This window comes from Eutrigla gurnardus, assembly GCF_963514095.1.
Source record: "Eutrigla gurnardus genome assembly, chromosome: 21".
Taxonomy (NCBI): Eukaryota; Metazoa; Chordata; class Actinopteri; order Perciformes; family Triglidae; genus Eutrigla; species Eutrigla gurnardus.
This window is the reverse complement of record NC_139932.1, coordinates 15,225,028-15,250,831: the sequence shown is the minus strand read 5'-3', so window position 1 is coordinate 15,250,831 and position 25,804 is coordinate 15,225,028. Positions and strand designations below refer to the sequence as shown.

Here is a 25,804-nt window from a genome sequence, read left to right as displayed (position 1 = left end):
CACATGCAGAAAGTAATTTAAAAAAAAAAAAATAGGATAATTCATGCATTGTTATCAAACACAGTAAGGAGAGTAAATGTGAATCTGCTCTCCCCGGCTGTGGGATTGGATTGGTTAAGCTGCTAAATGAAAAGCAGGAGGAGTATGGCACTCCCCAAGCAATCTGCCTTCCCACCGTTCCACCTCAGCTAGCACACCAGCGCTAACTGCAGGTCTGCACCGCATGGATGAGTTAGCCATCGACTCACACACACACACATTTTCTCCGTCACTCACTCGCTCATAGACACGACAACATAAACATGCACATAAACAATCCTCTCTCACGCCGTACAATTCGGTTCACTTGTGAACACACAGTAATGGGCGGAGATATTATGCAGGTTTGCTGTTTTTTTTTATTTCAGTAGAGCCAGCACCGTCAGCACCGTTTCCCATTAGTCCGTGCCACCTGCAGACCGCAACAGGGCCACTGCAGAGCTGCCTTCAAATGACTATGAAGGAAACCCTATGCACTCTGCTCTGTAAGCCTGCGTATGTGGAGCCCAACCACATTCTGTACATGAGGGAATGGAGCATTTGAAAAACTCCTCGAGGTTCAGATAAAGAAATAACCGTGTTTCTGAGTGATATTTCAGTTAGACGAGGGTTCTCGTCAGGCTTTAGCACAAATGTCAACTTGTTATTCACGCCAGAAAGAAGGGAATCATTGCAGTGTTTTGCAATTTAGCCATTTTTGCAGTTTGTTTCCAAAGATGACAGCTTTAATAATGGACGATCCCAGGTGGTGCACTTGCTTAAACAGAGTTTAATCATATTGTCGTGATTGCAATATTTCCTCGTACCACCTTTTACTTTTATATCCGTTTGAATTAGACCCATCAATAACTGACAAGTACGAAGAGGTGCATACATACTTAATGTGCGGTACATGTTCTATATGCATCTCTACTGTGTATTGACATGTATGACGTCTGCTGACATCTTTTATTCAGAGCCACTTTACACGTGTTATGTAAGACCCCCACTTTGCGCTTGTAATGTGAATTTATAGCCCTTTTTCCAAGAGCAAAACATTTATTTTATGTTTAACATGCATGTCATGCCTCTCGCTGTTCGTACCACACTGGAAGCCTACAATCATTAAGATGCATATAGCATGTAAACCTAAGGTTTAATCAAAAGTAATCAAGACTCTGCGTCACAAACAAAAACCACGGGCGTTATTTGTCAGGCCGGATTTCATGGATATCAGTGGAACCTCTCGATCCGGGGCCATCTAACAGTGTTTCCCTGAGATTTCATTAGCGAGCGACGCTGAATGGTCCCCGTGGTGAGGCTCCCCCCATCGCGATCGTTAATGTGAGGCCAAGCGTTTATGTGAAAGCAAACCTATTAGTTCTGTGTAAATGGAATCTGACTGTCACTACAGTCTCCCCCCCGAAGACATGGCGGGACGAGCTGAAGGGAGAGGCGAGAGAGGGAGACAAAAAAAAATTTGTTTTCACTTTAATTAATGGCGTGTGAAAAACAGCGGACCTTTTGTAAATGTCAGCGTCTGTCCTCAGATCAGTTGCGTGTGGAAGAGCGCCTTGGGTTAGGACTGCCTTGGCAATAAAGGAAAAGAAGGGCACTCCAGAGGAACTGGAGCAGTCTGGAAATGTCAGCAGTATTTCAATCACCGTTACTGGGAACACTTTGTTTAAGATTAATTCTCATATTCTATAGAAGAAAACCCCTCGAATTCTGGCTGGAATTTAATTTGTCAAACAGGAAACGCTAATAGAAAATAACACCAAAAGTCCTCGTGCATTCATAGTGACTGACAACATACAAGTGACCTCTTTTTGTTGTTTATTTTGGTGGGAAGAAAAACGTAATTCAGTCTAATTATGAGAACAAAGTGTGTCCCTGTGATGACGTCTGGACAAATGCTTGAAAACTGGAGCTATCACGGTTTCATCGGGACATCTGGTGTCTGAATGTTTGACTTTGCCAACACAAAAATGCTATCGAGTGCTGCAAACAATCCAATCCATCTACTGGAAAACCTGTTTTTACCACAATGCATGCACTGTATTCCTGATATATATCATGTGATACGTTGAAAAGATATGTATCATCCCATAGAACCTCGGTCAGTAACTGTGCCTATGTGTCTGGCTTCCAATTAATTAATAAACGATGTAGCTCCGTGTAGCTTGGAAGAGACCAAGATCATTTCTGGAGGGTGATTTTCACCGTGTCCTTGCTTGCTAATTCGGCCGTTAGCTTGCACCATCGTCTTTGTATGTGACTACGTGTTTCTCAGATTAATTCCATATTCCCTCCCTCCATTTATCACAACTAGACCTCCTCATTTCCCTCCCTCCTCCTCCTCCTCCTCCGCCGTAACTTTCTCCCCAATCTTGGCCGCTGTCGGGCAGCCCCTCTCAGGGCGCTCTGCAGCTTCCCTGATGGATGGCACTGCAGTCGGCAGTGTGGAAAGCGAGACAAGGCCACCCCTGGTAAACCACTTTTAATAATCACCGCCGTAGATTGAGTGCCGCGCCCGATGTGGCGTCTGAATCCGTTGGTGCCAAAACAATAGGGGAAGAAATGACTTAATATGTTGGGAGTTAATTACGTACCCCCCTCCGACATCCGTCTTTCCACCTACGCGCTCTCCGTCACTGACAACTAAAGTTCACTTCTGAGCTAGACTTATTGGGACGTACAGGTTTTGATGACCAAAGCTGCGTGGAAAGTGGGCAGTGATCAGTCACGGCGTGGCATTGGGTAGACAGGAAGTGAGTGTTGGTGCTAAAATATGTGCACACACACAGTTTAGTTGGTGCACAAACGTTGCCAGGGATCTCCCTGGAAGCATGCATCGGCTCAAAACAAGTGCATGTGGGACGATTGGCTTTCAGTCGTTCGTAAAAATATCATCATCTCCACAAATAGAGAGGGAAGTAGAGATAGGAAGTGTCGGCGTTCCAGGCTTCTTAAGATAACAGAATAAGTGAAGTTCTATCAACTCCGTGCCCCTTCGCTCAACTCAGTTAAGACACCAAAAAGATAAATAAACAGCAAATATCGACCAGCTCATATATAATAAACACTGCAGCAGCGAGAGGAGGGAGACATAGATTTTTTTAAGAAGAAAGAAGATATGAGGAATGGGGCCGGGTCATGAACTGAGACATAAATATTGAGTTTTAGATTTAAATGCTGTTATAGTCAGTCAAAGCAGGAACTGAAGCGTTTCTGCTCCTGGGTTGTTGTTGTTGTTGGTTCTTCAGGGATCATGAACTCTTGATTAGGGTTGGCATTACACTTTCTGAACCCGGCAGTGGGTGACGGCTGGAGTAAGGCTGTTGAAGCAATATTTTTCCTTTTTGTGGAATTTAAAATATTAAAGGTCAGCTTCTTTGCGGTCAAGTGGCCGTTGTGTGTTGATATTGCCAAGGTTTTTGTGGAGCAGAAGTCGGCGTGGTTCTCAACAGTACAGACGTGTTTCTGAAGTAGTTTTGCATGTTTTTAAACACGTTTCTGGGCGGTAATTAAAGTGGAAGGGCCAAACAGTTAAATATTGATGGCTGCTCTTTAACTTTAAAGTTTGTCCACGCTGTAAAAGTGCTTCAACACGCCGAGGAAGACGACTGTTTTTAGAACTTTGCTTCTGGCTGCGATCTTTTTTCCAGGGGTTTGTGAACGTGTCATTGATCTGGCACATAATGGCTGTCAGAGCTGCCGAGAGCAAAGAACTCCAAGATATTTCATAAAAGGGATATCTATTAACTCTTTGCTTTTGTTTTGTTTTAATTAAAACCGTTCAAATGCATTATTCCACGAGGTATCAGTCGGGGTCGGAGTATCCGAATGATGAGTTCAACACAAACACCCACGCACAGCTTTTCAATCTGTCATCCGTTCTCATTCACACTCCCACGGTATTTAGATGAGTCCAGGTTATACCCACATCCCACATGACCGCCCGTATCCTGTTTCTCTTTTATAAAGGACATCCCTGAACTTTATGTTGTTGTTTTTTTTCACAATCGTGAACTGATGTTGACCCGCTGCACATGAAGCGCATTAGAAATACATGAATGTTGAATGAGACGCTTGTTTATTTACACATTTATATATATAGATATTTTTCCCTCCGGTGTTTTCTCAGGGCTAAATGCACTAAAACAGTGTCTGTGATTGCATATGTCATCATATTTTCTTACTAATTGTGCTTTCTCACATGGATTTATGCGAGCGGGAGCCACATCTTCACGCTGCCTAGGTTGAAGAAAGTGTTTGAACTCTACTCTTTTTGCTTGAACGCAGCTTGTATAACAGATCCAACATATATAATATACATTGAAAAGTTGAGGATTTGCCTTTGACTGCTGGGTACTTCCACACCCTGATATCCCCTTCAGGTGAACAATAGAATACATTTGTACTGTTCTCCTCCCCGCTGCTTAGACGTGGCTTAGTACTGCAGCAAAGGCAAGAAGCTACGCCGTGCTTTAATATACTAAAGACGGCTTAAACCACCTCCCTTTGCCCCGGGTGCTAAAAGAAAGCTCCCCTAGAGACGGCTGTTGACATTTCCCCACACAAAAGACAGGTGAGGTGTGAACGTTTGCCTCTGTTTTCTATCCGCTTACAACTGAACCCGACACACAGCACAGATCCCTCCAACGGTCCATTGCCATAACAACGGAATGCAGCATGAATAATTTGCACTGCTGTGCTGGAGTAATGTAATGCAGAAGGACGGTGATGGGCACGGATGTGGAGCTTGTGTACTTATTGTCGTTAGCGTGTCTTTTTTTATTTAATTTTTTCGGTGATAAAATGAGGATTTCGGCCTCGGAGTGATTGGCTGCGAACGTGTTATGGGGGGATTTAATTACTATTTCATACTGATAACGGAAACATGAAACGCTGTTAATTGAAACAGCTGTGGAGGGATTTTGGCTACATTAAAAACACAGTATAGGTGACACCAGATAGCAGCGGGGGGGGGGGGGGGGGGGGAAGTGAACGGGTGGCAGAAAAGTTGATAAGACAACTTTCTCAAACTTGTTAGACAATTAAATTAAATTAGAATGCCGGTTTACCTGTATGCTGATGTATTGTAACACATGCCACGCCGCCGCTGAATTAAGAGGGTTTTTTTTTTTACCTGCCAACCTTTCCAGCAAGACATCTTGGCTTTGCCATCCTGTGTCAGCTCCTACCCCGGCATGGTAGAGTGCCCTACTCCTACATTAGCACCCACTGTTTTGCCAGAGTGCCCATTTAGTGTAATTATAAGAACTACGGCAAGCTAATGGCCCTGACAGAGCATCGCTGGGGCCCATTACACCTCAGGGTGCTGCAAAACACCATTACCATCACCAGCAGCAGCCCAGAGTGTGTGTGTGCATGTATGTGACAGTGTGTGTGTGTGTGAGGAGGTCGGAAGTGGAATAATACATGTCAATGGAACTCAGCAGCTCCTGCAGACAGTTGCCTTTTTTTCTCTTTTTTTTTAGCCACATAAATGTGTCTGTTGGGATGCTCGTGAGCACCACACCTGTCATTTCTTCCCCTCCATTAATTTCTCCAGGGCTTGAGCCGCTCGCCGCGGAGAGCACGCGGTCGACGCGGCGGGGGAGACGGCGAAGGCGCCTCTCAGGACTCGGGGGCCGCTCATTGTTCTCGTTCACTTAGCGCCGTCTCATTCCGCCGGCAAATAGACCGTTTGATTCACGGGAAGAATGGGCTTTAATTGTGTGTTTAATCTAAATCTATACACGTGTGTGTGTGTGTGTGTGTGTGTGTGTGTGTGTGTGTGTGTGTGTGTGTGTGTGTGCGTGTGCGTGTGCGTGTGCAGCAGAAGCCGCCATTACTGCCGCTGGCTTCAGTCACTGCGTTAATAGTATTTGGGGTAATATTTTCTCCCAGGCTCCATTTGAGCTTCAGCTCTTATAACTAATAGTCATCTGTAGCACATGCATACATAACATACTTTCATCCAGCTCAGCGCTCCCATATTTGACTTTTCCACAGAAGAGCGTGTTTCCCAAAGAAATGTGCGGGTTGCTTGGTTTTCATCAGCCCTGCTTCGCCCCGGGTTATTGTGAGGCTTTTTGTTTTACCTCCTCCACACCTACGCCACGTCGCCGCGGAGTGAATCAGCCTCCTCACCTCGTTAACTGAGGTGGAAGACTTTCCACGGAGCGTGCGTGAGTTGAGGATATTAAACTCACGCAGGTCAGACGCAGGTTAAAAACAATAACTACATGCACAAGGCAAAGAGCAATTGAGTTGACAGCTGTCTCTGCGTTACCATTATGTTATCCCATTCACGTTTTTTTTTTTTTTTTAAAGAAAGAACCTCACCACTGACTCTATTGACAATCTGCTTTCCCCTCACCATCAATAGCCATTAACCACTTTAAGCCGTGCCAAGCGTGGGAGATGGAGAGCTAATTGCCTTCCTTTTTAAAGCGTACTGTCTCCAGTTATGTTGGATCAATGTGTTTGTTAGCATTCTGGAATAAATGGATATTCATGCCTGAATAACACACACACACACACACACACACACACACACACACACACACACACACACACACACACACACACACACACACACACAAGGCAACCTACACAAACACCATACACAACTAGAGTTCACATAAACACACATCTCTTATCTTTAATTAACTGTATCACCTCACACACTTTCTCTCTCTCCCCTGCCTTCAAACAAAAGCTTAACATACACTGAATTCAATGCATGGCACAGATTACACACACACACACACACACACACACACACACACACACACACACACACACACACACACACACACACACACACACACACACACACGGCCTCTCAGCGTGGAGTGTTGCCACCTGTGTGGAGTGGAGTGAGGCATCCCCCCCCCCTTGACAGCGAGATGTATGCAATTAAAGCGTATTAAAGTCATTAGCCCAGCAGAAGTGATAGCCAGCAGATGGCCACTGTGAAGAAATATGCTCCTAATGAAGCTCCTCGGTCACCGTGGCTGTGTGCGCTAGCGTGGCGGACAATGCACGCCTTTGTGCTTGTCGTGTGTGTGTTTGTTTCGGATGTGTAGCACTTGAAGTAGGGCTTGATTAGAAACCAATGGCGGTCGGTCCTTCTCCTGTAGTGTAGAAATTGGTGCCTATTGTTGGTCATAGTTCCCTCCATCTCTATGCTGTGGAGGAGAGAGTAGAGCTAGGGGCTAGCTAGCTTTAGCTGTGGTCTCTAGTTGCAGATTATGGCTGCCACATTATATCAACGTTGCACATCGTCTATTTATCAACCATGATAGCTGACTAGCCATCTTTTTCAAGTCACTAGTAACAATATTCATGATTATCCCAATAATGAAAATTCACCAGGATCAACTTTTTTTTTTATCTCAATCTCTCTAAAATCTCCAACACTTCCCATCTCCCGTTTCAAAGCTTTACTTTAAACATCAATCGTCTGGTTCGCTTATTAAAACTCTCCACTGAATCCAAGCGTTGAAAATGAATTGTAAAACAGAGGAAAGGAGCTTTCAGTGCAGCGGTGCTCCTCGGCATACATTAATCCCACCACCAGTCGTGTGTATCCAGGATACAGTGTTGTTATTCCATAGGGAAGCTGTCTTTTTTTTCTTATTCTCCTGGAGAGCCTGCGGCGGTGAAGTACAGTAGGGGAGGTACACGGTGTCTAGCCAGAGGCATCCAGGACCCACCAGGGCGATGCACACACTGCTTGATGTTCACATAAATACATACCATACATACGCATGAACCCTGCTCTTTAAGTCTGACTGACACGTGAACTACATGCCGTTAACACAGCTGCACTCTCACGGCTTTATCACGGCTTTATTTTATTTATTTTTAAATTGATTTTACCTGCTCCCTCTTTGTTTCGCTTAAATGAAATCACTGTTATTTGAGTTCATCTTAAATTGCCTGACAGATGTTCGGCAGGATGTCAGCACTTCAAACGTTTTTCTTTCTTTTAGTCTTTTTTTCCTTTCTTTATTCATGAGCGGACATAACGTAATCATAAATACACAACGTGTGAACACTGTTGTGTTGACACGCAGTTCTTTAGCTGCGATTGTTGGATTTGGAACGTGTGTGTGTGTGTGTGTGTGTGTGTTTGAGGGTGAGTGATGAAAGGGGGAGCGCTGATAGTGATGCTTTATTGAATACAGATGAGAGAAAAGGCAAGCTGAATTCTGATCAGGCAGCCTTCTCTTCTTCCACCACCCTCTCTGCCCCTCAGAGCGAAAAGACTTCAGAGAAAGTGCGTCTTTCTGAGCCGAGGACGATGTTATAGGTCAGTGTTTCAAAGTCAAGGTCCAGGTCTCCTTCGCAAAGGTGCACCTATTGTCGTGGCTTTATTAAACTCGAGAGAAGACGCTGGATATTTGAGGGATTTGATCAAGCTGGTTCATAATTGATGACACTTGCGGCCAAATTAGTTTCTCACCACTTTGTTTTGTAAGTCAACAAAATAATCACCAGCTACAACATTTCTAAAATGTAGTACACGTCAAGACCGGGCTTCACCTTTTTAAAGTTTTAAGTTTGAGTTATTCCGAAGGTAGATGAAACGCAGCTGTACTCTAATCTTTCACAAAATCTGGCAAGGATGGCAGCTTTGAGCTTAATTAGTTGAAGAAAAACGTGTACTTTTCCACCCTCGTTTGGAATACAAATGCTTTTTTGTTGGAAAAGTCATCAGGGTCGTCTCACCGGCTCATTAAAAACGTGTGAGGAAGGGAGAAAAATAATTAATGGAGCCAAACACCATCAATTTGTACGTAAGAGTGTAAAATAACACAAAGTTTTATGTAGTTTGACTTTCTCCCATTGGAATTCAGGAGTACTTATAAATACGATTCATTTTGCATTCAAATACGTTCCCCCGGTGTTAAAGTACTTTTTTTTTTGGAGCCCCTTTCAGACGGCAGCAAACTGCTCTGGAGTCAGATGAATGTCGACACCAGAAGACCCAACATGATTTGTCCTTCGATGTGATTATCAACACCGTGATTGGTTGCAAACCCTATTGTCACGGCAATGATTTCAGCCTTGATGATGAAAGCTCCCGGTACACTGATCCGTGACACACACACACACACACACACACACACACACACACACACACACGGAATCAGTCCGTCTCACTGCTAACCAGTCTCATTCCCCTTCGAGAGGGAGGCATTAGTCAGCGAGATTGAACTGGCGAGGGTGTGTGTTGCTGTTGTCTGTCTTCTTACTTACATGGTAATGTACAGAACAGGGATCTGGGGGAAAGGCCTGGGCTCCGCTGAATTGTACTTGACACTTGTATTCTGTCCAATAACATCTCTGTCGCGCTCAGAAAGCAAGTGGAACTGTCGCCCCGTCTGCTACACCGGCAGTACCCCAAAGGGCGTACCCTGTGGGATCCCAAATGCAATTGCAGCTTGTTATAATACTTTGTTTATACTGTAGTTTCATTTAGCTCAACAGAGTTTTTATAATTATCATTTGAGCCCCATTCATAAGTGGTATTAGCATGCTGGATTAAGGGTTTATATAGTAACATTACTACCATAAATGTAACGTTTGTATATTTAGTAGTTTCATAAACTATTGCATTCTCATTGATCCTGACAAGATATCCAGTTACAGATTATGTTGATCTTAACACCGATGTTTTAATTCAGGTTGCAATTTATAATCATTTTCTCTTTTTTTCTCGATTGATCATCAAACCAACAATCCCAAACCCAAGGATATTCACTTCATCCTGCAGACGACGCAGTTCTAATTCTATTTTTTCTTTCTTCCAACAGGGTCTGATGATCCTCCTACAAAACCTTCCCACAATGCACTGGGGCAACGAAGAAGTGAGCGTACTGCTGGCCGAAGCCTACAGGTTGAAGTTCGCCTTCGCCGACGCACCCAACCACTACAAGAGATGATAAGCGTGGCTCTCCGCCGCTGCTCCCTTCCTCCTCCTGCTCCTCCTCTTCTTCTTCCTCCTTTCCTGCAGTCGTCCACTGAAATTCAAGGCCTTTCCTCCCGGGAAGGACCCCTCTTTTTTCTTAACCTCCCTCTCCCATATTGCCCAAAGGGCCTTTCAGCTACTAAGAGATTCTGAATCAACCAATGACTTGAGAGGACGTGCGGTGTAGCATTTTAACATGTCGATGTGGAATCTTTTTTTAAATTATTTTTTCTCTGAGCAGCTCTGAAATGTGCACTCCTTCAGTCCAGTACGGGAAAAACCCTCTTCGTCTCCGAAGACCACAACCTTTTTTGTCGGGAGTCCGCTCCGCCCGAGCTGAGAACCTCGAACCAGAACCTCAGACCTGATGCAGGTCTGTGAGCTCAGCACCGCCGGGGGTTTAGGCTGCCTCAGAAAAAACAAAATATCCAATATCATGGCAATACATTGTGTTTTCTTTCCCGTGGCCAAAATATGACCTTTTTTTTCACTCTGAAAAGACGAGGAAAGATGAGAAAAGGGGAGCCGCTTTAGATGGTTTTACATATCTGGGCCCCGCTCTCCTGGTCTCAAATCCACGTGGAGGATCACACTTTTTCTTTTTTTATTTGCTGCAAGTGACGGTTTGTTTTCCTTCATGACGAACACACATGGACTTTACAGAGAGACAGATTTGGGGGAAACGTGTCTCACTCTTTCTACGAACCACACACACCATCACAGTCCACCTGTCTCACCTCCACCCACCAAACAGAGGTGAAAGGTCGCACACAGATCGAGCTAATAAGCCATTCGGAGGGACGAAACCTGCTTAAATATGTCTTATAACCCCCCCTCCTCTCTGAACCCAGGACTACCTCAGAACACACAAACCCCCACACATTCATCAACGCGTCACTAAATTGAGACACAGTATGGGTCGAAATAAACTATTTGATGTTCAGATCGGAAATCGAATCGTCCTCATGGAAGCCGTCTTCGCGGGGGTTGTTTTTGAAATAAAGATCCGAATATAGAGTTTTGCCTTAATTAAGAAACATACTGTCTTTGTTTACACTCCCTTCCTCTCCATCTGACCCGTGGGACACATTTTCATGGGTGCACAAATGCATTCCAGTCGGTCGTTTTGTGTGTGGGTGCACAGTTTGTGATCGATGTTGAGTCAGTTTTTGAATCCAGATTAAACACTTTGATTCAAAAAAAGTAGTTCCACTTCAGACATACAACTACTTCTTCCTAATGTGTCATCCACGTTCACTTCACTGTAACGTCTGTGAACGTGAAAGGACACATTTAAGGAAGTCTTACACATGTTTGATCCTCCGACAGGTAATCAGGGTGCTGAGTGCACCATCACTTTCTTTTTTCTTTTCTTTTTTTCTTGCAAAATTCGATTTTTATTTTTTAAATTAGATTTCGGGGACAGACACTTTGCTGTGAATGAAAACCTGAAGGAGTGGAGCAGAATCATGGCTTTAAATGCGACAGATATAATTTATTAAACGTGCCCTTTAATGTAAAATACTTTAGCATATAGCGAGCTATAACGAACAAAACAACACCCTGCTTCACGTCGTCTTACCGTTGCCATACCTTCGTCTATCTTCCGTCTGTGTAGAGCACATGGGCTGTCTACCCCAACGTCAGTAGCTCCATATTGGTGTCATGTTGGGAGGGGGGGGGGTCTAATCAGACATTCATGACATAACACAAAGCTGTTAACGTCTGGAGTCTCCTGTCGCGATGCCGCCAGGATCCATTATTGTCACCCAGCCGGCGGAGACGGTGTGCGTGGGCGTGTGAAGGGGAGACGGACGCCGCTTGTGTATCTTTTTGAAGTTTCAGCCCTTTTTCTTTTTTTTTCTGTGAGAGATGTCACTCTTTGATCACACTTGGGATTTTTTTTTTTTTGCCCCGCCTTTTTTTTTTTACACAATCTGGAGCAGTTTCACAAGCCCCTCATCTCGGATGCTCTCTGACGAGGAAAAACGACACTTCATTTAAAACTCTAGAGCCTTTACTCCCCCTCTCTCTCCCCCTATCTCTCCCTCTCTCCCTTTTTGTATGAGATTTATTCTTTCAATCAGCTTTTTAAAGATTATGTCTTTTGCATTTTTTTTTTATTATTATTATTTTTTATGCTGTTTACATGACAAGCCTATTAAGTTGTGCCTGACTCCGGAGACACGAGACGTCTTAGTTATATTTTTGACCTCAAATCAACTTTTAAATTTCTGGGAGCAATAGAGTGACTTGTTTTTTGCATTTTTTTGCTGTGAAAAGAAAAACATCACCCTTTTATGTGCACATATGTTTTGGGGCGTATCAGCCCAACTGTTTAGTAATACTCCGGGCATTTTAATAGTTCACACTCAGCAAATGATGGTTCACTCAACTCCTCCCCTGGACAGCGATTGTAAGTAGGAACAGCGGGCCTGTCATGCTTTGGATTTCTCCACATGTTGAAGCAGTGTGCATGGGGCTGTAGTGAGGTTTTTCTTTAGCCTTTACAAAACCAAAAACACAACGGATAAAGTGCTAGAAACTCCGGTTTACTACCTTTAGGAAACTAGAGTTCCTTTCACGTCATTCGATGACTACATTAGTTGTTGTGCGGTTACAGGTTATGTATATAAAAATGATGGAGGCTACTCTGTGAATGAGTGTGAGTGTGTGTGTGTGTGTCATGGGCAAACGGAGTACCCCTCCTCCGCCCCCACTTCAAATCATTAGAAGAGTTTATTTTTTTGCTGTAATGTCATATTCAGTAATTGGGCCCTTAACAAGTAGCAGCTGACTGCTTTGTGAAAAGTGACAGCTTAATAAACAAACACACATTCTTATGATGCTACCGATCCTAAATAAGCCTGCCTGTAACCCGCCTCTAACACGTCTCCATGGTGATGAAGGCCTAGGTGGTTTCAGGCTGGAGCCTGTTTGCTATGAGCCCACACACACACACACACACACAGGCAAGCTTCACACAGAGCGTCTTCAGCCGGATTTTCCTTCATTACATTTTTTTTGTTTTGTTTTTTTGTTTTGCTTTTTCTTTCCCCTTCTTTTTCTCTCCACCGAAAATCTGTCTGAAAATATGAAAACCAAACAGAAACAAAAAAAAAATCCTCCCTCCATGTCTTTTTGCCTCCTGAGTACTCAGAAAGAAAAATTGAATAATACTGGAGCGTGTGGGCGACCAGGAGTCCTGGTTCTTGAATCTAAAAATGTGTACAGAGAAGATTTTGAAACAAAAAATCTGTAAATAGAAAGTGTAAATAAATCCTATATATGACAAAAAAAAATTGCTTTGAACAATGTGTCGTGTTGTGTTTGTGTGTTTTCCGTTGATGTGTGCACAATTACGTGACGTGATGACGGGAGGAAATGCATGAGCTAAATATTGCGCGTCCAATTACGGTTGAACTCCGACGTGTTTCAGGCGATCTGCCCCCCCGGTGAGCCTCGGAACGGAGTTGTTTTAATACGATCAAAATGCAGAAATAACTGCTGATGCGTGTCTGCGCATGCAAGGCCGCGGCTAAAGCGCCGCTTTCGTGCCACGTGTAGCTAATCGTTTCCATTGTATTCAAAGAGCGAAGTCGTGTTCACGGTGTAACAGGTAAGCACTTTCTTGCCTGATCCCTCTGGAGGGAATGGCAACGCCGGGTTTGGTTAATGAGACTTTATTTCTTTCAGAGCGTGAGGACGGGAAGGAGAGACGCACAAAAAAAGCCAGACTGCATTCACTTGCAAATGAGAGTCCATAGTGTGTGTGTGTGTGTGTGTGTGTGCGCGTGTGTGTGTGTGTGTGTGTGTGTGTGTGTGTGTGTGTGTGTGTGTGTGTGTGTGTGTGTGTGTGTGTGTGTGTGTGTGTGTGTGTGTGTGTGTGTGTGTGTGTGTGTGTGTGTGTGTGTGTGTGCAGTAGAAGCTCTCGTTAGGCTGACTGATGTTTACACAGGAAGCCAATTATGGAGTGCCGGTCACTAAGGACTCCAGTCACTTCATGGGAAATTAAAAATACATTAAAACCAACAATGGTCGCAGGAAGGTGCCCGCGCACACACACACACACACACAGACACACAAATGTGTGAAGAAAGATGGAAGAGGTGCCCACTACGAACCAGCTGGAGCGCAGTATGAAGCAACAGAAGACGTAGTGCAAATATTAGCAAAATCAACTTTTCCTTTAATGTTTTCCTTGGCGGCCGTTTCCCTCTCCACATGTTGAGGCTCTTCATCCGCGTCGACCCTTTTTCCTCCCAACTCAACTGATTTACAGGCCTACGAACCGCCGCCATCATCAAGGGGCTCAAACGAAAGGCAAAAAAAACGTCGACTTCACAGCGTTTTCGTGGGAATTTTAAAGCCCGGAGCCTGAAATCAATTTCCTCATTCATTTGTTTTGGGCCGCACGATGACGGGCCGTTATTGTCACAATGAAGGATCGCACGCAGATCGAGGATCAGTCTCCGGAGGAGTATTTTTATTTATTTGTTTAGATGCTGGCAACTGATGCAAATCAGTTTCAATTTCCAGTTTGTGCCGAGGAAGCGGAGGGAAGTAAATACTTACATCTCCTGTTCTCAGAAGAATATTTACTTTGGAGCATCTCTGAGGTCAAAACAGTCACTTTCTTACAGCTAGACAGATGCATCCTCTCACTCAGGAAGGAATTATGTTAATTAATGTCTATGAGCTTATTGGAAGATAATCTTTCATCAGGTGATGCTAATATTTCACCCATTACAGCACCATTTGTTTGCTGCGATGGCCCCGATAGCGATTCCCTTTTTGATTATTTAATCCGGCCGAGAACAGATGAGTCACGACTTCCGCACGCCGACAGTTAAGCGGCTAAGAAACTCGGCGGGAACATCGTGGAAATGATGCCAGGAACCAAAACCTGCACAAAAGAGTGGACAAATCTCTGGATTTACAATATTTGAATCCTGTAAGAGACGTGTTTTATTGTAGTCGGATGGTGAAAAGCTTAGCAACACGAGGACGCTGACATTTAGCAGATGAAAAAGTTCCCTCCCCTCCTCCTTAGATGTGGAAAAGTGTGTTCTTCACAGATTAAATTGGTCGGGCTATTTAAAGAATGCACTTCATGTGAACTCTTGCTCTTTTAACGTCTTCCATTATATGTTCGAGTCTCGCTGTCTGAAGATCTGGAAGACAATAATGGAGCTGAGCAAATTGTGCACTTTGACATCTGTTTTACCTTTTATTGAGAGCTTCTCTCCACCGAGGATTTTACACGGGAAAGAAATACTTATACCTGACTTCACACAGTTAGAGGGTGACTCGAAACTCGGGGAAATCGTGAGGAATATGTTTACTTGATCAGAATGCTGAGATCCCCAAATTAACTTTGACTTCTTATTCGCTACGTTAGCGTCATGTGACCAACATTGCCACAACTTCATCTCATGCCGCTGCATTTATAAAGCAGGGGGATGAAGGCATCGCTGCGTTGGCTCAACATGCAACCAGAGGAGTCGCCCCCTGGTGTGCCAAAGAGAGAATGCAAGTTTAAGGCACTTCAGCGTTAGCTTCACATTTCAGAAACAGAGCTGCTTTCAGCTGGGAAGTGACTTATAATCTTTTTTTAATCTTTTTTTTAAAGATAGAACAGAACAAGGTGAAACGAAAATGTTTGCTGATATAAAGTTCATTTTTTCATTGTTTTTATTTGTCTGCTACAGTCACGATATATAGCTAGCACTGCATTCTCAAAAGGCTGCAGGGCTATGCATGTTTTTTACTTCCAGAACATTCAGCCGGCAGGAAGCTGACTGATGATGAGTGGAGACTTGACATCTCTGGAAGCTGCAGAGAAATGGATGTGCCACATCATGCCTGTCGACCTGGGCCGGTCTAACACGCCTCTTCACGGGGGGGGTTAACGCATCATCACGTCATCCGTCTCATTGGTTGAATACATATATGCTGTGTCGCTGTTTCCTCTCAAAAAAGACTCGCCGTTGTAGATCAGAGTGTGGAGCAGCTCGACTGATTAGTTTGCCTCTAAAACAATAGAACGTATTAGAGGCAAACTTGATGCTGCGGCGGCTGTTTTTTTTTTCCGAGGTGATCGAGTAAAGAGCGGCTTCGGGGCAGAAAAGTGTTGCATTCGAGGTCCACATCAATTAAAAACCTGCAATAGGAATGTCTTAACCCTCATACATTGTGGACCTTGTGTGTGTGTGTGTGTGTGTGTGTGTGTGTGTGTGTGTGTGTGTGTGTGTGTGTGTGTGTGTGTGTGTGTGTGTGTCTGTGTGTCTGTGTGTCTGTGTCTGTGTGTGTGTGTGTGTCTGTGTCTGTGTGTGTGTGTGTGTCTGTGTGTGTGTCTGTGTGTGTGTCTGTGTGTGTCCGGCCTCTATCAGAGTTAGGCAACCAAGCTGCTGCGTTAGCTAAAATAGCAGCCGACCCCACTGGCCTGAGCCTAAGTGACTCTGTGGCGATAAAGACAGAGTGGTTAGCAAAGACACACTCGGGGTGTAATTAAGTGGTGTGTGTGTGTGTGCTTGTGTGTGTGTGTGTGTGTGTGTGTGTGTGTGTGTGTGTGTGTGTGTGTGTGTGTGTGTGTGCGTGTGCGTGTGTCACTCCCACTCTTCGGCTTAACCAATTCAATCCTGCCGGCTGCACAGTCGAGTCGCTCACACACACTAATGGGAAAATAGTCGTGCTGGTCATTGATGAATTAGTTTTAGGTTCAAGTGATGAATGAACCTTTAAACCTCGTTGCCATGGCGCCACACTCCATATGAAAGGGTTGAACGCGGCGTGCGTGGCTACGTCTGTGTGCGTCCATGTGTCTGTGCGTTTGAAGGAGTGACAGATCTTCCGTGTTTTCGTCTCCTGCCAAAGCGACAGTTCACAGATTGCCAACCTCGTATCGCCTTTAGCGCCACAACACCTCACGCTGTGACGGCGGCCCACCTGGCACGTTGCCGGTGTGTTTGTGTTGGCGTGTTGAATGGGAAGAAGGAGGCAACGAGGGCTTAACTCTTGTGTCTCGCTAGGGGGTGTTTGTTTGGGGGGCTTTGTCACTTTCCATCATTTTGGCTTCGTTGATGCATATGCAAAACATTTTGGCAAGGCTTTGTTTGATTAGAATTTTGGTTCAAAAGGACGAAAATCTCCCCATTGAAAGCCATTTAAAAAATTCCCTCGTATTTAATATATTGAAAATATTTACATTTTTTTGTGTTTTTTTTTTCTTTTTCATTATGTAAACAAACTGGCATTGAAAGGGTTAAAATTATGAAAATGAATGCAATGTTTGGGAGGAATTATCAGGATTATTGTGCGTTAAAAATGTCACTCAGTGAAAGCGTAAAATAATATTAATATCATTTAAAATATATTAATATTATTATGTTAAATGTATATAAAATATTAATATTTTAAAGGCCAATCTTTGATGTAGATATTTTTGTCCTCTCTGCTCATATCTTGAAACCAAAGGGCTGGAGATACAGTTTTATTGAACATGTGTTTGGGTCTGTTTCTATTGTTTATCAATGCATTCATATGTCACAAATAATAATAAATAATAGGTTTGCAGAATAATTGATTTCAGAGTTGGAGGTGGATCCTGTCACGACAGTTGGACTCAGATGTCCACCGGAAGTGTTTAAGAAGCCGAGCTGCTTTTCCTCAGCCGCTACATTTCATCGTGAGTCTTTTTGTTTCACGTTTGCAGCTCATTTACAATTCATGTGGTAAAAATATGTGACAGTCTTGACTGTATTCTACTCATTTTTAATATATGGTGTATATTTGCATGTCATCTCATGCTTCACAGACCTCGCGGTGTGTTTATATTCATACTTCAGATATGCAAACTAGTCCCGCACCCGGCATGCAAACACAACATACAATCAGACGCTAACAAGCATGTTTGAGCAAAGTTTGCACGTTGGCTGCCAAACTGCAACATATGACTTTGCCAAGACAGAATTCTTTTCAAACTGCAAACCCGAGGCACAGCTCTGGTGTGGAGACGTCTTTACCTCGGGCAGGTCCAGGATCTCTCCTCTATACGTATGCTTTTCTCTCTCCATCTCTCTGCTGGATCTGAGAAATCACACGGCCTTTTTTGAGAACTCGTTATTCAAGCTGCCTTGTTAGCGGCGCTGATTAATCTTCATTTGAATTTCAGAGGAGGGCTCAAACCGTTTCATGGAGGTGTGGGTTTGGGGATTTGTTCAGACTGACGGGAGCGAGCGAGAGAAGACGCCGTCGCAAAGAGACTTTTACGATTACCTTATTGGAACGTTTATTCGTAGACAGATTTCGGTTGAATTTGGCGAGAGCAGAAGGGAGGTGACCGGCTAAATGGCCGGTGTGGCTCAGCACATATTAGCCCAAAGGTCCAGGTTCACTGCGAGCGTGTCTTGTACCGGAGTCCTCTTCTGTCCGCTGGACGACTCACTGACCTCTGTTTAAAACCCAAGGTCACTGATTCCTCTCAGCTTTGAACTTCTAGGAGCCTGACAACAAAGAGGTTCCTTTACTCCAAAAAAGAGCAATCTCTTATGTTTCTGAGTTTTGCTCTTCCTTGGATAGTCTTGAAACTGCAAGTGTTTGCAAACAGATATGCCATGTTTCTGCAAACTGTAGATCTAATTAAATTCAGATTCACTTCTTTGTTTAAAGGCTTTGAAAATGTCATTTTTTGTGGGTTTTTTCACCACAGTGTTCCTGTTTGACACGTCGCTTGCAGAGCAAACTGAAATGCTACATTTAATTAACTGAAAGTAATCTACAGCTAGCTAGCTCCTAAAATTAGCAGGATACCTAGGTAAGTTAGCTTGTCAGCTAGCGTCTGCTCCAGCTATTTCTTTTTGCCATGTTTCTCGCGTTTTCTCACAAGGAGTAGATATTTTTCCTAAAGTTTCATTGCAATAATGTAGCAGCTGTAGCATTAGTGTTGATTAATGCTAATTTATACACCTATTAAAGGGGAGGTGCAGCATTTTTTAAGGGTGAAAAAGTAGCATGAGGGCAGGTTAACTTCCAAATGGCTGCAAAACCAGTTACAACTAAATAAAACCTGCATTAACACTGATACAATCAATTTAGCTAATTTAAAGGAGATTTATACCATTTGTTTTTTAATAGATCACTGCAATATGTCACATGATAAATAAAAATGTGACTAAAGGCGAGCAATATGGAAGCAACCATATGGAAAATGCAGGACAAAAGTCAAATAAATGAGAGCTTCTCCTGTTTTGCTGACGTTATGTAAATGTAGCTCCAGCTCAGACTCTTTTTTTTTTAATCTGTGAGAAAAATATGGGCAACAATTAAGAAGTCTGAAAGCACACTCGGAGTCAGTGAAGTCGGTCTGTAATTGCCTTCGGCGTCCATACCACCGAAGACATCTTTTCTATTGCCCAATTTGTTGAATTTGTCCCATCTCCTTTATTTCTTTAGTATTTCAGAATGCTCTGCCAGTTGAAGGGAAAATTCCCCCCAAAAAAGGTATTATGAGACTTATTTCAGCAAAGAACATTGCTGAATATTTGTGTACTTTTACTTTTTAAACCCTCGCTTGTCAATTGTGGATTAAACCCAGGAGGGAAAAGGAAACGTGTCCTCCAGCGCGTTGACAGGTGCAACACCAGAACTGCAAAGGGAGAGAGCGTTCCCATCAAAATACAGCCACACTAATTTGGATTGAGAAGGAGGGCTGCGGTGTCAAAATAAATCCTTTGTGATACCTTGTTGGTACAGCGTGTCTCTTCCACTTTATTCCAGTGAGAGCGAGCTTTACCCGGGGAAAAAAAAAAAATCTGGCATCGGATGAAACCTCGAAGATGTGTTGTGAGCGCGAGGCGGCAGCTTGACTGCTGTGTAGCGCAATTACTTTGGACCCGCTGAGCTAATTGCAGTGATGCATCCACGCTGACACTTGATTTTCTCAACAGATTGCATACATTTCCAATGCTAATCTCCCTTTCTGACAGCTCCGCCGGAGCCTTGAATTGAAGGTATTATTGTGAGGCTGTTTTAATCCTTCCGTATCCTGTCAGATTGCACACATTTTTGTAGATTTTCGAACAGATCACATTTTAGCATGCTAGCTGCAATGTTGTTCAGTTAGCGAGTTGATCCACCACTTGGTCTGGAATAAAATTGCTCAACTACTGGATGTTTTCCCCCAAAAATGGGTCCAAATCTTTGGTTTTTAACGCAACTACCAAATGACATTCCCATAATCCTCAGCTTTACTTAGTGTTTTCCACTAATTAGCAACTGTTAGCATGCTAACAGGCAACAGCTGCGCGATATGGAAAAAAATATCACAACATTTTTCATATAATACTTCGATATTGACATAGTTCTGCTACAAGCTTCTCCAACGTTTGAATAATGTTAATATAATAATGTAGAGCTTCATTGAACTAAGCAAAAGTGGAGACACTATGAACTCTGGGTAGTATTCTTACAAACCAATCATTGACGTTGCAACGTTGTTGCTTCCACAAAATATTTGCACAATGAAATTTCAAGGATCTTTTACCGTCATTCTGCACGACAACATGCAGATGTTAATCCGCCCGTGAATGAAAAACAAAACAGAAACAGCAGTGCGTTCTTTTTCTTCTTCTTTGCATCAGGAGGAAATTTAACAGCAGCAACAAAATACGCTTGGAGGCATAATGGCGTCTGACAGTAAAAGTTCAACCTCGGGTTAACAGCGACGATGTATGAGCACCAACATCCACCTTTAGTTTATTCTTTTTAAACAAGATGGGAAAAAAAGTGGGGGTAGCAAAAACGCTAACTCCGTCTAACTGAATAATGAGGACGCTCCACTTGCTTATGATTGTGAGCGTGTTGGCATGACGACGGCCTCACAGAGCTTGTTTCTCGACTTTCCTCTTGTTGTCTTTATGTCCCCCCGTTGCCTTTCACAGTCCTCCCCCATGTCCATCTGATGCAGCAACGACGGCCCCCTGAAACACAGATTTTTTTCAGTGTTTCCAACGCCGTCACGTCTGGCTAATTAGAGAGGACTAATGTGTTTCCCATCACGCTTCTCTGCTTGGCACCGCTTCTGCAAACGAAAATAGAAGTTGAGATGGTGTCGCTCCCACCTGGCTGTCGGTGGAGAAGCTGGGCAGCAGCTGTTAGTTATGTAAGATTAACCTGTAAGAAGAAAAAAAACACATCTGATAATTAACACCAGAGGAGTCGAAGCACATTCAACGCACTTTCAGAAAAACATTATGACTTCTCTCTCTATTCAGCTTCTTGTAACTCTTAATGTTCTCTCTGTGGAACAAGTGGGCAGGTTAACAAAAGAGACAAGAGCAGGCCCACTTATGGCCTTAGAATGCAGCATGGGCAGGCTATTTTACTGTGAAGCTTATCTTCAATCATTCATACAGGGAACGGATTCACTACATGTTGACGGCCATATTTTCCTTTTCTGCCACATCACCTGGTGAATATAATCACAATGTAAAGCGTTTAAGATTTTTTTTTTTTCATTCAACAGAAGTGAAAATTGCCAAAAAATAGCAACAAGCTAGTTTTCAGGCTTCAAAAATATTTTTTTATATTTTTTGAGCCATGTCCTTTTGAAGTTTATCGGTCAATATCTTAAAAACTAAATATCAACAAATATTTATCAACAACTTTTTGATAACTTGGTTAAACTTGGTTCAATGTATATATATATATATATACTCTCCCGACATAGGTTAATTCTTTGCTTATGTAGTTTATAGGGAGGAGGTACTGTTGAATTTAGTTTTATGCATTATGTTTTATGGTTTTACGACTTTTTTGATGCTCTTCTGATTTTTATAATGCCAATGAATTTAGATCTTTCATCTCAAAGGGCACTTGCAATCTTTTGTGCAAGGATTGTTCTCTTTGGTGTTCCCCTGTACTGTCGTGTGTAATTGTAATGTGATTCTATCCATCTGAATAGTTTGTTATTTTGTTGACGTTTTGTAGTTGGATGGAATCTGGAGACATTTTTTAAAAAGCATTTCCATTCTTTTCAGAATCAGTACCCATGAATATGAATACATGCTATCCATGAATCAAAGTCACGCTCAGCGGTGTCTTTTACTACCGACATTAAGGCCGCGCCTCCCTACCTGCCTTGAATAGCTCATATTACCAACATTAAAGCCCATTTTATAGCTTTCTAAGCCCACATGTGGCTACAGCTTATAACCACGACAGCACCATAATAATGCTTGAAATTTAGCGTGAAGTACAGCACAGGCAAATGACTGTATCCGCTATTGATATTGAACACATGATTATCTAGAATGCCAGAAATATAACAAATGCAAACTCTCCACAGTGTATTATCCATCCAACACCATCGGTTAGATGATCCCTGCTTCCCCAATTACCCGTCTCTTTACTTCTTTTAAAAGACGTCTGGTGCTCTAATGAAACCGTGTGCTTTCTTTTTGTCTGTTTCCAAGCATTAGAGTTGTCTCACAGTCAGCCGGCTGGCTTTGATGAGCGGTGCGGGGGTAATCCTCGGAGGGGTCTCCCTTCATGTCGGGGCGCTGCAGGATGGAAAAGGTAAGAGCGGGGCGGGTATGGGTAAATGAAGAAGATAGACGTGGCATGAGACTAGATCAGCGGGGAGGAACACTTCGCTCTCGGCTTTTTTTCAAAGGAGAGAAAAATACACGAGTGCAACTTTTTGCATGTGAGGCAAAAATGAAAGTGACAGAAAAGTCCATTTATTTAAGCAGGAGAACAATGAATGCTTGATTAAAGCTACATCTACATTCTGAGATTTGAAAAAGCATCCCGCCCCCACAACCAAACCCCTCCCCTCAGTGTTCAATGAGGAGCAGGGGAGACGAGGGGATTGGATGGAGGGTACGAGCCAACGGGAGGCTTCCGGAGCAATGGCTCCCATTGGTCAACTTCTATGCAGGCTGATAGACTGAATGGATCGTAAACCATAGCTTTAAGTGATTGGGAGTAAAAAGTGTTTAAATATGTAGCAATTGAAGCTTTGTCATCAATACATTTATATTTTTAATTTCTCATTTAGAAATATCGGTCCACTCATTCAGGGCTGCTATGTTTGCCATAAATATATTATTTTGTATTGAAGGAAGGGAATTATTTAAGTCCAAATGGTACAAATGAGACATTAGGAATGCTGTGGAGGGCTTTTTATTCTTAATAAATTTGAATCTAAAGACTTGAAATCTTCGTACAGCTCCATAACTTCACCTTTTGTAAGGGATTGCTATTTGAAAACTATTGATTTTATTCCAGCATCACACAGTATAGTTCCTCCTTCACATTGGAAGTTCTCTCGTGTTTCTTCGTCTCATAAAACTTTCTTCTCGTAACTTTGTTCTTGATGGGATTTCATGACTCCAACGCTTCTTGCAGGAATGTTACCGGAGAGCTCCTCAAAGCCTTTAATCCAACCTGGAGCTTGTTTGACATTAAGCACTCTATCATTCCTCCAGGTGTTTGTGTATATATACTGTATATATAACAAAAAGACAACATTCGCATGAAAACAGTGGATTCTGCACAGAAAGTAAATTAAAATAACAATCAAACATTATACTAATCTGGAAGTGTGTTTGTAATGTACTTTATGCAATATAGATCAGTACAAATAAAGCCACGTGGATGAACACGCCAAGGTGCATCGTGGGTAAGCGAGGAGTCGATCCGCTCCGGGAACAGCATCCAACAACGCGTGGAAGCCGTCTCCTCTGTACTCGGTGGGGAGTCCCATGAATGCTGCATGCGGAGTCACGTCGGCGGATTAACATTTCAGCGAGCTGTGTAAATTGTGGATGACTGCTGGAGGGAGGAGGAGGTGGGAGGTGGGAGGAGATCGTAGGAGGAAACGGGGCAGATTTCAACACCACCGGCAGCCTCCCGCCAAGACGCTGCCTGTTTCGTTTCAGGTTCTTAACTCTCGAGAAAAAAAGAAAAAGAAACAAGCGCAGAAAGGAGGATGAGGGCGCAGAAGGAAGGAAGATAACGTAGAGCGAGGGACGGCCTGTTGGAGAGAGGTGGCTCAAGAGAACCGGAGGAGCAAAAGGGTAACAAACAGGATTTCACGGCGCTCCTCCTCTGCGAGTGTGCAGCACTCAACCCGGCAGATTAACACCATTCATTTGTACCGTACATTTCCACACTTCAGAGGCCCATTTGTTTCAGGGGGGGGCAAGAGAGTTTGGGTAATCCATCTCCAAATATCAGCCGCGGCTCCGGTTACCGTTCGCTCACTTACTCAAAGATGAGCGGAGGTGATGAGGCGATGAGGAGGCCGTGCTCTGGGTCGCTGCAGGATCGTCTCTGAGTCCAGCGAGCCTGTGATGGAGGCACGTTTGTATGGAGCTCACACAGACACACACACACACACACACACACACACACACACACACAAACATGAGCCGGGCATACATGACTTCACAGAGCATAGCCAATAACACACTGAGCTTTTTCGTAGAAGGATTTCAAGCAGATGTATGAGAAGGGGAAGATGTTTGACCAGCATGTTTGCATATTTAAGTAGTAAGGAATTACAAATTGGTATTGCAGACTTGATGTTGTATTATAGAAATATTTAAAAGAATCCCTACTTCATGGGCTGTCCTACCAGAGGCCTGGAAGTACCTTAGGTCTCGGTTGTTGGTCCTGGCTCCCAGTTTGGGGGTTACAGCCCAGAGTGCTCCAATTACCACTAATGCCTTTACTTTTCCAAGCCCCTCGTGTTCAATCCTCCTGGTGTTCCTGTATCTTGTTAGAGCTACATCCATCTGGAAGTCCTTCAGGATCTCAGCTCGGTCTTTCTCAACCCAATGGGAGGTGTCTTTGGGACTTGCAGCCCATAATACTCAGATGCACAGATGTTCCTGCACACTCTGCTTGGTTATGGTGCATAACCTGCATCATACACCTTGCTGTTATGTGTCAGGGGCACTTGGGGGTCATGTCTGGTGTGGTGGACCCTATAGGTCTCTATTGATCTAGTGCTCAGCGCCTGTTCTTGTGCTGCCATGATGAGTGCCTCTTTGCTGTCCTTCAGACCAGCCTTTTATAGCCACTCGTATGATACATATATCTATCCTGCAGTCCTCCAGTTCAGGGGCTTGTCCTTTCCATCATCTCCCTCTTCCTCCTCCTCCTCCTCCTCCTCCTCATCAGGTTTCTGCTGTCTGAGATATTCACTTGTCTTCCTGATGTACTCCTGGATCTTTGTCACGAACACCCAAATACATTAACAAACACGCTGCAGATACAGGATCGATGCAAAACCACAAAACACACACACACACACTTCAAAAACCAACACGCCCTCTCGTCTGGTTTCTCTTCCTCTCCCTCGGGGTGGAACAATCAAGCTGTTCCCTCTAGAGGAGAACTTGTGTCGTGTTGACTTGATGGATTTAATTTCGGGTTTTTTTGTCTTTGCACAGATCCTGTATTTTGCAGCGTGTGTGCTGTTAATGTGTTTGCTCTGGCTGTCTCCAGCATGCTGTTTCCCTTCACAGCACCATCCCATTGTTGTATTTGTTCTGGAGGTTCATCTGTTTTTTTTTTGTAATCATCGTTTCTGAAGCGGCAGTCTGTTTTCTGTTGCTTGTTTGCACCGGTCAGCCACATTATGATTTTTTTTAAAATACAAACAATTTAAGTCTAAGCTCTTATAATCAACTGAACCTACAAAGGTTTGCCTTTACCTTTTTGCAGGATTCCTGGTTAAGAAGTATGACATTTACTTTAGTTAGAGTTATCTTCATCAAAGCCGTG

The 25,804-nt window shown here is 43.5% G+C and overlaps 1 protein-coding gene across 2 annotated transcripts in view; it reads left to right on the top strand.

Annotated features, from left to right (window-relative positions):
* Positions 1-11,556, top strand: part of tbc1d22a (TBC1 domain family, member 22a) — a 100,943-nt gene extending 89,387 nt beyond the window's left edge. For both annotated transcript variants that reach the window (XM_084038727.1, XM_084038728.1), the window contains exon 14: positions 9,855-11,556. In XM_084038727.1, coding sequence (XP_083894853.1) covers positions 9,855-9,983 — 129 coding nt within the window. In that variant the 3' untranslated portion in view covers positions 9,984-11,556. The remainder of the gene's footprint in view (positions 1-9,854) is intronic.
* The last annotated feature ends 14,248 nt before the right edge of the window (positions 11,557-25,804 follow it).